Source organism: Corapipo altera, unplaced genomic scaffold (assembly GCF_003945725.1).
Source record: "Corapipo altera isolate COAL_440 unplaced genomic scaffold, ASM394572v1 271, whole genome shotgun sequence".
NCBI lineage: Eukaryota > Metazoa > Chordata > Aves > Passeriformes > Pipridae > Corapipo > Corapipo altera.
In genome coordinates this window covers 1509534-1524990 of record NW_020884935.1, presented here as the reverse complement: position 1 = coordinate 1524990, position 15457 = coordinate 1509534, and the positions used below count along the sequence as shown (strand labels likewise).

Sequence of the window (15457 nt, the reverse complement as noted above, 5' to 3'; positions counted from 1 at the left end):
TTCAGAGGATCTCTGAGTGCTGCCCACAATCTCACAACAGATCATCAGGGCAGGAGGTGGGAATGACAGATTTCTGGATTTACATAACTTTTCTTCTGCTGAACTTCAAGAAGAGCTCATCAGTTTTCCCATATTTCCTAAAGAAACTTCTTTGTCACCCCCCACCTTTCTACACATTTTAGGTGGTTCTGCACTCGCCTCCATGAAAGAAGAAACACTTTCCAGGATGCATAAACAGTTTTATCGCTTGCTTTATGGCTGTGCCTAACAAGACAACAAATCCCAAAAGAGACAACTTGTTTGATGCTGAATGAGTGAACGCCAGAGAGGTTTATAGCTATGACTTACACTGACAGAAGGCTGGACAAAGCACTACACTGGAACAGAATGAAAGTCAATTAAAAAGCCTTTCTTACAAGATACATCAGCCCTGTCAGTCTGACTTTAAAGCTGTCCAAAACAGCAAACGTGAACTATATATTAAATAATTTCCTAGACACATCATATTGGCTGCCTGTGCCCAAACACCTCGTGAGGCAGCCACTGGGAACCGAGGAACGACTCGAGGCTGCTGGTTCCTGCTGGCAAAAGTCACCCTCCACTTGTCCATGTTAAGAAAATCCCATCACATGGAACATTTTATTTCTACTCCCCTGCTACCTTGCTTGCTTTGGCTTAGTGGACACAGCAGCCCCAGCTTTTGGTCAGGGATTCACCCTTAAAAAGGTCTGAGAAGTATCCGAAGGGAAGGGAGTCTCTGCAGCCTGGAATGGAGCCTGAGACCATGTGAAAAACCTGGATGGAGATTCAGTGGGATCCTGTCCACTGCAGCAGGAGAGGAGGAATCACAGGAAGGAAGTCTTCTAAAAAAAGTATCTTACTGCTCTCTGGCCTGAATCTTAAATTTTAGGGAGAGAGCTGCTGATAGGGATTATTTTCCCAGCTTTGCCAGGATTTTCTTTTGTTTGATATGAGGCAAAACAACTTTTTTTTTTTTTTTTTGCCTCAATTTTCTTCTCTCAAAAAATATTCAATCTATCTGTCAGTGGTGGAGAGGAAAGGATGTTTGAGCGGAATATTCTTAGCATCGTTATGTGAAAAGTTATTTTAATGAATGATAATCTTCTCTCAATTATAATCCCCAAATATAAGATTGGATCAGTCTTTTATGTCATCTGAAATGGGGTTTGATCATACTGACAAGGCTGCTGATTAACAGGGGGAAGTTAGAGCAGGAAGGAATGTACTGAAATAGCTTCCTTTCTTGAAATGTAACAGCCACCTCGCAGAGCTGCCAAGATGCAAATGATGTTTCAAATGGAAACTCACTGTTTCCTTTCCCTTTTCCAGTGCTCTTGTTCCTTTGGCTTGGATGATGGGGAACAACTAAAGCCTGTACTACTGCTGCTCTTGGACAGCCCAAGGATGACCATCCCTTCACCAGGGAAATGCCTGTGCCCAGGGCTGTACATCTGGGTGGATCCTATGACACTGGGATCTCGGGATTGTATTACTCCAGCACCATCTGGCTGACAAACAGGGATGTTTGATATGTTCTGGGAGGATGCATCTGCTGAACATACATGCTGAAAGTGTCCATCTCTCCCGTCAGGTTGATTCTCTCCACTAGACTTGCATCCACTTTTTCTTTGAGTTTCTCTTCCAACTGTTAGGAAACAAAACAAGCAACAGAGAGATCAGATTTCTTACTTGAAATGACCACTCTTGAAAACTTATGTCCTGGAAAAGTCAGCTTGTTAAAACCTCATCTGTGTCCAGACTATATCCAAAACTCAGCCAGTGACACTGGAAATCTCTCCTTCTTGGCATTCCAGACCTGTTGATCAGCCAGGGCTGTGGTGGCTCTGTGTCCTCAAAGAATTAAACCTCCAAGGTCAAAAATGTAACTCTAGTATGACATGACACCATACTGGCTTAACACCGTGGCATCTGTCCTGCTAATAAAGATGTTTTTTCAACACACTGTCTGTGCCCAAACTGCAGAGGAGGAGGACTGCCAGACCTAGTGGTGGAGAGGCCTTGATACAGCCAAACATCACAGTTCATCTCCTGACCTGTGGCATTTTGGAAGCACCTGAAGGTAACAAGCAATGAGGCTGCAAATCATATCAGCATAAATACCTCTTCTCTTCACTCCACCTTCCCCCAATATTTCATGCAAGTGTTTTCCCAAACCCATTTAGAATTATTGTTGTTCTTGCTTTTATAAAAGGGAGATGATGAACCCAGAGTCTTCTTCTAAAAAAATTTGGTCCCCAATCCAAAACGAATTAGGTAACAAGAATAGAAGGACTGAACCCAAAACCAACACTGCAAAGCAGGATTAGAAGCAAATTACTTTCCTCAGGTAGGAACAGCACAATCAATACTTTTCTTTCTTTGAAATATAGATTTAATAATGTAGAGCTCAATAATCCATGTGGGGCTGACTGTGCTATGGATATTTCAGTACTTTTGACTCTCCCAGCCTCCACAGCAGCACAGAATATCATGGCAGAAGAGGGGCTGCTGCTGGGTGCCACCTCAGAGGTGCTGCAGAGGAAACCTCACCTGCTGGGTGGTGGCCAAGCAATACTCTGCAGTACTTAGGATGCTGCAAATGAGGCAGAGTTCTTCTAAAGTAAACTTTGCCACTTCAGAGCCTTCTTTTTCTTTCAGCAAACTAGTGATGGTGAGCCCACCGCTGCTGCTGGTTGTCCTGGGAAAAAAAACCAAACAAAACAGACAAAACCTGTAAGGTTTTCGGTGTACAGACACACATAGGGCAAAATTACTGCTAGATTTTAATGCCATAAAAAGCCTTTATGACCACAAAGCCCAACACCCGGTGCAAGACAGGTCAGTGTCATCCTACATCAAACCCACAACTGCTATTTTGGTGAAGGAATATCTTTTAGAAAGACAAACAGAGCCTTGTATCAAGTGTCCAGGCAAAGGACAGCTCACTCATTCACAACAAGGTGGATTGGGATGCAAGTGGAACACAGCCCTCTCCACTCAGCTTCACCTTCACCGCCAGTTATTCCAAATCTAATTAAAGATTACAGAAAAATCTCAGAACTATCAGGCAACTTGTCATATTTATCTCTGCAGCACTAAACAGCTGTCCACATGCATTTGAGACTTTGGTAACCTGTTTTAAAAGCTGATGATATCAACAAAGTAAATTATAGATGTGCCGTCTCTCCATCGTCTTCCAGTGATGAACATTCGTGTATCAACAAAGAAAGAACAATTCAGAGGCAGGAAATTCCCTACCTCTCAACTCTTATAATCCAAATCCATTAAAAAAAAAATAGGACAGTGATATTTATCTTGGAAGCAGAAACGGAGCACACAAAAAAAAAAACGTGTATAAAGAATGCACATTAAATTTATCTTTCCACTTGTCTGGATGGAACCCTCTCCCCTTCCACCTGTAGAAGATTTTAATGGTTTCAGAAATTCATTTTGTTGCTCCCAGTTTTACAAGGGAAACAAACTGAAGATGGTAAATAGCATATAAAATTATCTGCAGTGAAGGCTGGCAATATCTCAGGAGCTCCTTTGGCCTGTACACTTATCCATATTGGTGTAAACTCGTAATGATCTCCTTTATTTTCACGGGATTTCCGTCTACATATTTTATTTATACATAGATAAAATGTCCCAGAGCAGAGGGAGTTACAGGTAAGCACTTTAGTATCACACAAAGAAACCACCTTCATTATAAATTATCATATATATAGTGTTAAGCTGAGGCAGCAGAGAATCTCAGTGTGACCTGGTTGCTCAAGTAGCAATTCTGAAAGCCAGACCTCTCTGAAGAGACTTGGGCTGGCATTTCAAAAGGAACTTCAAGAAACTGTAAGTCTGGCAGCTAATCAAAGCCAAATATGAAACTATTCTCCAGGGGTCCTTAAAAGAAAAACAATGTGTGACTGTCCTTTTGCTCTCCTGCTTTTTCTATGTGCAACAAACTGAACTTTTGAGAAAACCATGAAGTAAATGTAGTCCTATCAATACTATATGGGGTCCTTGACAGTGAAATAACTGTCCACAAGGATATATTTATTAATTATCTTTACAAAGCATCTGTTCCTCTCTGGAATGTCTGACCAGACGGTGCTGCTGCAGCGTTTGGGAAGCGAGACTCACTTGGGCAGGTTTCCAGAGAGAATTTTCCAGGCATATTCCCGAAGGTACTTCTGGAAGATGGTGGTCAGGGCTATCATGGGCTCGCCAGTGCTGAGCTGGGAGCACTGCACCATGCACTTCTTGTAGTACACAAAGAGGTCGGCACAGCTGGGCAGGACGGCTCCTCCTTCGTCCACGTTTGGCTTGGGGGGACCCTGAGCCTTGAAATCAGCCACAAACCTGTCAATCAGCTCCCCGAGGTTCCTGATGGGGGAAACAACAAAGACACTTTAGTCTGCTGGGGGAGGAAACGGAGGGAAGAAAGATTATAATGCTTAAAAACCAGGACGCCCTGTCTTGTGACGGCAGCGAGCACGTTCAGATTTTAGCAGGTGGGTATCCCGGTCCTTTCTTATCCCACCCTCCCAGCACAAAGCTCACACAACAGCACAGACCAGACCGATGAGTAACGACCTTTTGTGCTCCAGAGTTTTAGTGGCAGCTTCAATCTGTTCTCCAGTCACATATAAAAGCTCCCAAGTCTGCCAGGACTGGGTTCAGCACATTTGATGCAAGTGCATAAAGCGTGTGCTCAAGTTTCATTCCTGGCACCAGGAAAAGTAACAGTCAGGCTTCCCATCTCAGCAGCCTCCGGAGCAGACCTTGGGGAATATGGATTTTAAAGGGATGTGCTCGAAATGGTGTGCCATTTGCCATTTCTTGGTCCCATTTGGATACCACCTGGTTTAGCACAGCTTCACACATCCTTTAAAGAAGTTTTATTCAGCATGAGCACAAAGCCACTTCCTACTTAAACTCCTTTTAAAAGCACAAAAAGCCCTCCTATTGTCTCCAGTGATTCATTATAGCCTGGTCCTTGCTCAAATATTTCGGTCTTTAGGCAAAGATAAACTTCACTCACTCCATAGTTGCACCACGACAAAAAGGTTTTTAGTGTGGCAGAGGGCCAGAGCCTTCAACACAGAACCAGAGAAGTCTTCTGATCCCAGGGACTTCCTCTGGTCCTACTCCTCCAGAGACAGCACAGAGTCAGTGACCAAGACCAGCTCTCCCAACACCGGAGCTCAGCTCCAAGGAATAACCTTTGCCAGATGAACTGAATTACAGCAATAAACCTCCTCCCCCAGTTTGTTTTTTGTCTGGCTTTTGAGGAATGCATAGGCCTTTCAGATGACAGAGTGGCACTGTGCTGACCAAAAGGGGTTCCTGTATTTTATATTCCTGTTTCTATATATATAGAAATATATATCCTGTTTCTATATATATTCTTGGCTCCACTTCCTCGAGCTCTCCCCTTCCCACGGCACAGCCTTCACCCCTCTCACTGTTGAGGGTGTAATGGCTGTGCTGTGCCATGATCTGGGGTATCTGAAGAAAACCAAATCCTTAGGAGAGTGGCTGAGACTCTTCAGCACATTCTCACTTACCTCTGCCAAAAAAAGGGGAAAATCCGCCAACAATGACAACTTTTCCCCACTTTCTCTCCTGTTTTTCTTCTCCTCTTGTGAAAGAGAAAACCCCTCTGATTCCAGTTTACCAAAGAATCCACGACACCACACAAGTCTTTTCCCTGATAAACTTAGGAGACTGCTGCCCCAGAACAGATGAGCTCCTACTGTGGGTGATCCACAGGGCCAAACCAATCTACAGAAATGTGTTGCAGTATCAGGGCTAAAGCCAGGAGTGAGGCTCTCTGGCTTTAGCCAGGCTATTGCAAAGACAAGTAGCCCCCTTTTTTCCTGCTTATTGCTTGAGCAGTGCACACAGCTCTGATTCCACAGCTACACACAGTTCCTCGGCTGTGTTACAAGCACTGTAAAAACATCAGGCTGCTCGACTGATGTGATAAATCTCTACACTGGCAGGAGCAATTGAAGGCTGAACTGAAGCATTGATTGTACTCGGCCACAGTGAAGCAAAATTTACCTCCCCCTGTAGCTGTAGGAGAGCCAAACAGATGGAGCTGCAGGAGGGCTCACACGTGCTGCAGGCTGCAGATTCCTGCAGGTTCTCAAGGAAAGCGGACGTGGCTCACTCCTTGTCAAATTAAACAGCTGCATCTCCACCTCTGCATCTGTGCTTTGCTCCAGATGGGCAACAAAGTGGAGCTTTCTTAGCATTCACCAGTCACTTTGGTTTTTTTTTCATTCTCTCAGTCTCAAGACACGGTCAGGAATGTCAATGGCTTTTGTTTCTTTATGCTTAGTCCACATGTTCTCTTCTCCAAGGCAAAGTGAAATGTATCTGCATTTTCCTGGTCCCCCAAGGTCTTGTCAACTGGGGTGTAGGAGAAAATGCAGCTGTTCAGAAGAGCTGGGAGAGCAGTGCTGGGGCTTCACGCTTGTTCTGATCCCAACCTGGACTTACTGCTTGTCAAACCAGGCTATGGGACTGCTCTTATTTCAGCATGGGATTGGTACAAACAAAACATCAGGATACTGGGCACTAAGGGAACTAATATATCATTAATGCCCACCTTGGTTGATGGCAAACTTTCAATTTAGTCTCAGTTTTCCCATATATAATATGAAGGCTAAAAACCTTTGTGTGGTACAACAGGAGCACGGAGAGTTTGGCAGAAAAGGCTACTGGGAGATGAAACATGAAGAAGGCAGGAGAGTTACAGAAAATGAATATTTTCTCCACAGCCTCTACAGAAAAGCTCCAAGAAAATTCTCTGGTAGTGCAGATGTGGTATTTCCTAACAGTAGCATATTTATTGGGAGCGAGAACTCGCCAAATCTAACCAAGAGAAAGTATGACATGAAATCATCCAACGGAATTTTATTCTGGTTCTTAAATCTTTTCATTCCTGCATTCCTCTTCCTTTTTTCTTTCACTCAACCTATTCAAGAGGGTTTTTTTTTCCACCTCTGGCAATCACGAGAGGAACCAGGTAACTCCTCAGCGGCACGAGAGAGGAACACGGTGCTCGGGAAGCTGGTCTGCTCAATGGTGTGAACAGTGGTATCTGCTGGGCACTGAAAAAGGGCAATGGCACTGAGACACCTGGATCATTGCAGAGTAGTTTCCATGGACTGGGTATTTTGGAAGCCCCTCTGCTCCCGAGGCTGCAAACACACAGGATGAAGTGCCAGTTTTCCGAACAATCTGAACTCAGACGTGCCTTTTCGCAGACTAAAGCACAGCTCTGCACACGCTCAACCCTGCAGACCTGACAGAGTCCCTCCTTCCCTCCAGCACAACAGCTCAGCTCATGTCTGTGTGTTCCTGCTGCTCCAACTGGCCACAAAGAAGAGCTAAAGACGCACAGCCCCGAAGGGGCAGAAATGAAATCCACTTTGCTGTTAAGAAATCTGATATTTACTCTGCAGTTAAGAATGGAGAGCAGCATCTTTAAAGTCTTTCTTTCAGGTGTCTCCTCTTAAACTGCTACAGATTTTGGCAATGTGTTTCTTTAAGTGGGCATGGAAACAATTTTTCGGAAGAAAAAGCCCAGGCTGCTTTCTGCCACAGATTTCAGGCAATGGTGAACAAAACTATCGCGCTACCCTCACTATTCAGAGCCCAAACACACAATTAATGATCTAAGCAACATCTCGTTTTCAGACATCAGCAGCAGATTCCTCAAAAGTTCAATCGAAGGGGGAAGAAGAGAGAAAATCATGAAGGAAAGCAATTTTTGGCAGACAGGGGCAGCATGGGGAATACTGTGGCAGTTTTTCTTTGAACTCCTTGCAGCCTGTGGCTATAAAGCTAATATAAAACATCTCATGATTGTAAAAGAAAAGGCAAAAAAAAAAAAGGCAACTGAAAGGGCTAGGAGCACAGTGGGGTAGAATTACCAAAACGGGGATTAAAATGTCCCCCAGTGGGAAGGGAAGAAATATTCAAACAAGTCAGTGCTCAGTTGGCTGAGGGCAGGGGGGGAAATATCAGTTTCCCTTTGTTATACTGCACAGCGGAACCTAAGCCCAGCATGACAGACCATTGTGCAAGGTTTCAGTTATTTTATTTTTTTTTTTAAGCATAAAAGGTTGATGGGACATGGGAAAGCTTTTTCAAGGTGGCTATTGTGGAGACTGGACAAAATCAGGACACCAGGAGCGTCAAGTTCTGCACTCTCTCATGTGTAAGTCCTTGAAGACAGGAGGGCACAGACAGATGAGATACACAAAGCAGGCACCTCCTTCTCCTTTCCAGCCACTAATCTGTGCTAAAAGACTAAATCGAACCTTTTTCAACTATCTCCTCTCTGAGGTGGCACAGCAGTTGTTACCGAGATGTTATTTAAACCCCGGTGTGAATCAAGGTGCACAAGAAAGTGTGGTGAGAGCTCTAAAAACTTCTCTGAGCTCTAAGCTGAAAGCTCCTTTCATTCAAGTTATTTTGCTGCAAGTCAAAGAGGAAGATGAAGGAGCGTTCCAGGGATTAAAGCCCCTGACAAAGTCCCAATCTGTGAGCAATGATAATGTTATCTTACAGCCAGCTCATCTACAGCAGCTTTCATCTAAAGATCTCAAATAACTTATTTCTATAAAGCAAATCTTGAAACCCCTCTGCCACAAAGCCACATGTGTATTTTACGGAAAACCCAAACCTATTATTTGTGGAAGACACGAGATGAAAGAAAGACATATGTCTGCAGTGGGAATTGCAGAGGCAACAGAAGTAATTTCAGGAACACTAAGCCTCTTCCCCAGAAAGGCAGCAGGCACCATTCCTGCAGGCCTTTGCAATTACACGTGAAACCAACAGCCACAGCCCCCTGAACACTCATTTTGCCCAAGCAAAGGTCCCACTAAAACTTTCCTGAACCACAAACACCGCTCCTGATGAAAGCAGACTTTCAATAAATTAATTTTCTGCAGCTTGAGTACAGAATCCAGTACAACCCAACACGTTCAAAAGCAAACAAACCCCAAAGAGGAGCTGGTTACTCACTTGTCCTGGGACTCAATATACACATAAAGGTGAGGCTCAAAGCACTTGGAAACAATGCCATGGAAAGGATTGTCAGGGACCTTTGGCTTCTTGGGCTGTAAGAAAACATTGAGAGAGTTGGTTACTTGCCCTGTAAGACCTTGAAGAAACAGCAACGGCACAGAAGGATGTAAGTCTTTAAAGATATTTTAACAGAAATTTACTGTCAAGTAATCAAAGCATATAATTTACAGTACAGGCAAGTCTTCCCTCCCTCTTACAGAGCTGTTGGCAATCCAAGGAATTATCTTTCCACTTGTAAAATATTCTTATCCTTAAAGAGAAGCTTGCTCCCTGCTAACAGATTTCAGTAAAAGAATCTTAATGCAGTTTGCAAAGAAAACCTCGCTGAATCCTTCAAACAGTAACAAGACTCCACTAGTCTCCTCTGAAATCAAATGCAGCAGCTATGTGGAAGCAAGATTCAAAAATCCCTACATTTTAGAATATCAAGGGTAATAACTCAAAGTTACAGACTTCATCTGGATGAATTTTATTTAGATAAACAGGGTGTAATTACTGGAGGAGCAGGAATGATAGAGGCAACATTACAGGCCTGCTTTCTCTGCGAAACACGTTTCTGGGGATGCAAAGATTTCTATTTTAAAATTACATTTAGAGCATTAAGCACATGTGCCATTTGGGAGCCATCCGGTTTAGCCTCATTTTAGTTTAGTGCAGCACTCTATACCATGGCCAAGCACAGCTCACTAAAGCCACTGGGACTACTCATATGCTTAAATTTGTGCATGTTTAAGTACCAGGCTGGGCAGGGTCTTTAAGCTCTTTTTTGCCCTATGGCTCAGTTGTTATTATTTTTTTACTAATAGACAATTTTTCTTGTTGCTTCCCAGCAAACCAGAAATTTTTCACTGGCTGCAAGGAGGGTTGCAGTGGTTCTGGAATGGAATTCTTGCTTCTCTCCCTACAAAAAGCCAGGATGAGCTCCCAGCCAACGAAGATAAGAATTTTTCCAGCTGAATTTTTTTTTAGTGTAAGAAAAGCAAAATAAGAGAGCTTAAAGGACGTTCTCTCCTAAACAGAGGAGGTGGCACTAAGTCTTTGGCAGAAACAGCAGGGAGTGACAAGGCAAACACTTCTCAGCAATAATTCAGCCCCAAAGACACGATGAATCCTAATGGATGGCTGCAAACCCAAAGTGAACAAAAGGTTTTATGGAGGCCAGACCACCTTTATGAGCCTGGCTTCATTAACCTTCTTACCCAGAGCATGACTGGAGAATTGACTGAGTTTGCACAGCTTTGGGACAGAGCCACTACCAGCATCCTCCTTCCCAGTACCTCTGCCAGGGCCTGCCCGTTTCTGCCGTTCGTCAGAGCCGGGAGGAAAACAATAGCTGGTAATCGCAGAAACCTCCCAGTGGCCAAGTCCCCAGGATGGCAGTGCCAACACAAGGCTGCAAATTCACCATGTTTATGGTTTACCAAGCTGGAAGAGCCAACTCATAAAGCAGGACTGGCTCTGTGTGTGTGTGTGTGTCTCCCCATCTCGCTGCTCCCAGCGTGTCTGGTGGGGAGAATACTAAATCTTTTAACAGTAGCACTGACGCTGTATTTCTGAGTGTGCAATCCTGTCCAAAAGCTGCAGATGTTTAAGCTATTTCCTCCTTGAGTTTGATGGAAATAATAAAAGGTTACTGTTGTCACAGTAAGGAGGTCTGCAGCTGGCCCAGTTTCCTTTCATTACTATCCAAAGTAAACAGATTAAACCGAACTGTTAGGATTGCTAAAAGAGGTGTTTTTTTAACATGGATTCCCCCCCAAACTCTTGTGCTCCCTCTTACACTCCCCAGTGTCTTGAATTCTCGGGACTAGTGTCTTGGAAGGGCTCTTCCACTGAAAATCCTTCACTTCTTCCTGTCCCTTCTCTACTCCATGTAGTGACAGCAGAAGATGAGTCCTCCAACATGAAGTCTCAGCACAAACCACCAGCTGCTGGCACTGTGACACTGAAATGCTGGAGCCCACAGGCCTCCCACTTGGCAGACAGAAGCCTTGCAGGGCAGCTGCCCTTGCAGCAGAACCCAGCACTGCACTGTGAGCATTAACACATAGAATTCCCAAAAGAAGAGGGCAACCTCAGCACACACAGCATTTCAAGGGATGCCTCCGCGGATGGCTTTGCACCAGCCTCCCCAGGTACAGGGAGCACAGCACTTCTTTTCTCAGAAGCTCCTGAACTGCTTCTGGCCAGGGCAGTGCATTCTGCTGTTCAATAAACCCAGCACTAATTACTGTAATTATCTCTCATCTGCCTTCTAGCAACATCGACCTCTCCAAGGACGTCTCCTCACCCCACACTGCACATCAAAGCCAACCTTCTCCCAGCCACTAGATACTGGAAAGCAAGTTCTTCCCAGAACACACACCACACGTGTCTCCCCAAGTTCCCAGTCACTGTTTCACTGATAAAAGTCCAGCCAATACCAACTGTCCAAGCTGTACTTTAACAAAAAGAGCAAAAATTCACTTAAATCATTCTGTTTCAGGACTTTGGCTGTGGGTGGAAGGCAGGGTTGCCCTGCTCACATGAAAATCTGGAGGGGATGTACCAGACTCTGCTGGTGGAGAACTACCACCCCCTAATATCTCCAGGAGTATGGATCTGAGTAGGTCCTGGGGCCCTGGTCATCCATCAGGATACACCTGTACATGGCCCATTTACAGGGCTGTAAACACACTAAACAAGGAGAGAGTACCAGCCTCAAACAACTTACAATTGAACATTTAGAAAACATCCATCTGGTGAATAAAAAATATGGGGCTTATAAGCTTTTATATTGGTGCCAATCAAAACAATTGCATTTACTATTCACTTCTTTAATGTTTGCAGAGGGCTTTGGAAGGCTCAGTGCTTGTACAAGCCATTAGGTGTTGCCTGCTTTGCAGAGGTAATGGATGAAAAGCACTACAGAGATAAAAATCCCAGAAGTAATTTATTTGGAGTGCAAATCTAAAACTGACACTTGAAAGTTCAATGAGTTGCCTGGTGACTCCAGACAGTTTGCCTGGCTGACAGGGCAAAATATGAATTGCAACTGTTTGTGGAGGAGTCTCTTTTGGGATCTGAAAGCCCAACTGCGCTAGTTCATCTTTCTTTGACAGAAATCCTGTAGTTACACTTAAGCTGTTGCTCTACAGGCTAGAACAGAATCCAACTCACTCTCACGTGGCAGGATTGTCTCTGCACTATTAACTGAAATAAAGATTGCTTTGGTTTCAGTGAAGTGAGCCAGAGCAAACCATGGGCGTACTGGGAGCCTCTATGCTGCACAAAGGATCAAAACTGCACTGAATTAATTGCTGTGAAAACAAACCTTTCAAATCAATGTGATGGGAAAAGCTCAGGCACCACTGGAGATTTTGACAGAGAGACTGCCTCACTGACAACTGGAGAACTTCAAAGACTTACTTTGTCTGGATCACTTTTCTCAATCACAATCTCATCTGTCTCTGTCCCAGTTTCATCCTCCAGAAATGGGTTGGTGGAAGGAGGTGATACTTCTGGTTTCTTCTGTTGAAAAAGAGGAAGCTCCTTAGAGAACAGTCAGTTTTGTGCCCTCTGGCACACAGCTGCATCCATGTTTTGCTTTACTGAGCCCTTCAAAAAAAATAAAGTCATATTCTCGAGAGATCTAAATTCAGCCTGGAGGAAAACCTGACAGGACTTCCCTTTTTAACCAGCAGCACCCACTGACCCACCAGCAAATTACAAGTGGGTCTAGCAGGCTTTCCTTGTAGGTTGAATTATCACATCCAAGGAGGCTTCAAGACACCAGCTGGACAGAGAGCCAACCTCAAACCAGTGGCTTCTGAGCCACACGTGGACTCTGTGCTTCCAGAGCACTTGGTTGGCAAAGCTCCTGGCTGAGATTTTGGGCAGAAAAAGCAGAGATGGTCTCATAGATACTCCCTGAGCTGTTTCCCTTGGCTCTGCCTTTACAATCTACCAAATCAGACAAAAGTTGAAGCTACCAACATCCCTGTAAGTCAGACTGACCCAACAATGTGGGATTGAAAGTTGGTCCCATGTGGTGAACCTGTGGTAAGTGGAAGTGAAGGGGGGACTTTTAGTTATTATGTGCCATTGACATGCAGAGAACAAACATCGTAACACAGTCATCACTCCATAATTACTCTGTGGTTCCCCATAGTTATGTGGCTTCAGCTGAAAACAGCACAGGGCCCAGGAGAACCATAAAAGGACACAATCAGTGTATTTTTATTCTTGTGAGTCCTGTGCCACCTTCTCCTCTACACAGTCTGCACGACCAAAAACCACTTTTCAAACTACAGTCCACGAAACACCCAAATGTGCCAGTGCAGGAGGAGGCTGGATGTGACAACTTTTGCAGACTCCCACTACCAGAGCTACGTGTGACAGGGTTTCTTTATCCCAAAGAGGCTGTTAAGAAAGGGCTGCTCTTTAGAAATCCCCTTACCACTGTCCCATCAGCAAGAGTGCAGCCTGAGAAGCGTTTAGCCAGGAATCCTTCAAAGTTGGTTGTCCTCTGAATTGCAAACAGCAGCAATTTCACCTCAATCTCCTTCGCTCTTGTGCGCATGATCTTCGAGAGCTCTGCCCTGGAAAGAGAGAGGGGGAAATAGAAAAAACAAATGTGGTTTTCTATAAAGATCTGAAACCTAACACTGTAATTCGGCCTATTCCTTGGAGAGACTTTCATCACAAAATTCAAGCTAATTCCTAAGATGCTCTCTAACATAAAACTGCTTTGTAGATCCCATTTCAAACACAACCACAGTTGCTCAGAGCTCTCTGGGTAACAGGACCCCATCTCCTAACAGCCAGCACAGCACTGCCGCAGGGAAAGCCAGCAGGATCAAACCTTGGGAAGCACAGTGCCTCCCACGGGGGTCCCAGAACAAAGGCAATGGTGCTACTGGGACTGGCACCTTCCTCTGGTCCTGTTTCTGGCTGACCAAGAGCCCAGTCTGAGGCAGGCATGCTGCAGTCAGCTCACACTATTCCACTTGGCCTCTGACATTACTGATTTTTACCTCTGTTCCATTGAAAATTGATTTCCACACCATCTCTCTTGCAGTTTTAGTGATACTTCTCAGGGTTTCCACCCCTCACTTGTTTTTAATCACGGACAACTCTACGCAGGTGTTGGAAGACTGCCCTTAGAGCCTGATGGATGTACGACCAGCGTGGCGGGAGACAAGCTCAGGTTTTATTTTAGGGAAGATGGGCCTGCTGGGAGGCAGCACAAGCCTCCTGGAGGCTCACCTGGTGACGTGGCAGAACTCCACGGCGATGCGCTCCGTCATGCACCATTCCTGCGGGAACATGCGGCCGTACTTCTCCTCGTAGTCCACCAGCTGCCTCTTGATCCAAGCGTAGCGCCTGTCGATCTTATCCAGCCAGGCCACCTGGATCACATGGAGAACATCATCTCTAACAGCAGCAGTTCCTAATATCCAGCCTGGCTGCTTCACCCTGCTGCCATAGTTCTGCAGAGGAGCTTGGGCTATCGATCGAAGCTAATTTGACCTTCATTTATATTACTCTGAATGCTTCGAGTTGAGCCACGGGAGGTTTAGATTGGATATTAGGAAAAATTTCTTCGCTGAAAGGGTTATCAAGCATTGGAACAGGCTGCCCAGGGAACTGGCTGAGTCACCATCCCAGGAGGGATTTAAAAGATGTGTGGATGTGGCACTTAGGGACAGGGTTTAGTGATGGACTTGGCAGTGCTGGGGAATGGTTGGAATCAACGATCTTAAAGGTCTTTTCCAACCTAAATGATTTTGTGATTCAAAGTGCTCAAACACATGCCAGATTGAAAATCCTATCTTGTGTGAATTAAGAGAGCAAGTTCTGTTGAAAATGAGGATAACACTACTCCTAAATCATGTAGAGATTATTGAAAATTCAATCCAATAATATTTCACTTGATCCCACCCTCTTTGTTTCACAGACAGAGAGGCGAAAGTCAACAGTGGGATGAGAATGCAGGAATTCCTAGATTCTTACATTTAGCTCACATTCAAAATTTGACAACAATTCTTAGAACCTGAGGATTTTTTTCCCCCTAACATTAGTGCTTTCTGGTCAAAAAGTAGAAAGATTAATCCAAAAAAATTTGATGGAAATATGCTATTTAAAAGTAAGCATTTTAGCCTCTCTCTCTCCCTTGTCAAACTCTTGAAACTGATAAAATACATTTTGATCAAATGGTGGTTTTGGTTTGTGGTGGGTCTTTTTCCAAATTTAAGAAGGTTTTAGTACATTTTTAAGAAGTTGTCAGTATCAGAACAGGAAATTTAAAAATTAGCTACAAAGATAAATAACTTCCTAGAAATCTCTCCCC

The 15457-nt window shown here is 44.4% G+C and overlaps 1 protein-coding gene across 1 annotated transcript in view; it reads right to left on the bottom strand.

Moving 5' to 3' along the window:
• VPS53 (VPS53, GARP complex subunit) overlaps positions 1-15457 on the bottom strand; it is a 64419-nt gene that overhangs the window by 21143 nt on the left and 27819 nt on the right. Inside the window, exons 10-16 of the mRNA XM_027660190.1 lie at positions 14374-14516; positions 13565-13706; positions 12535-12636; positions 9064-9158; positions 4159-4401; positions 2572-2719; positions 1584-1666 (exon numbers count right to left, since the gene is read on the bottom strand). Of these exons, the coding sequence (XP_027515991.1) occupies positions 1584-1666; positions 2572-2719; positions 4159-4401; positions 9064-9158; positions 12535-12636; positions 13565-13706; positions 14374-14516 (956 nt within the window). The remainder of the gene's footprint in view (positions 1-1583; positions 1667-2571; positions 2720-4158; positions 4402-9063; positions 9159-12534; positions 12637-13564; positions 13707-14373; positions 14517-15457) is intronic.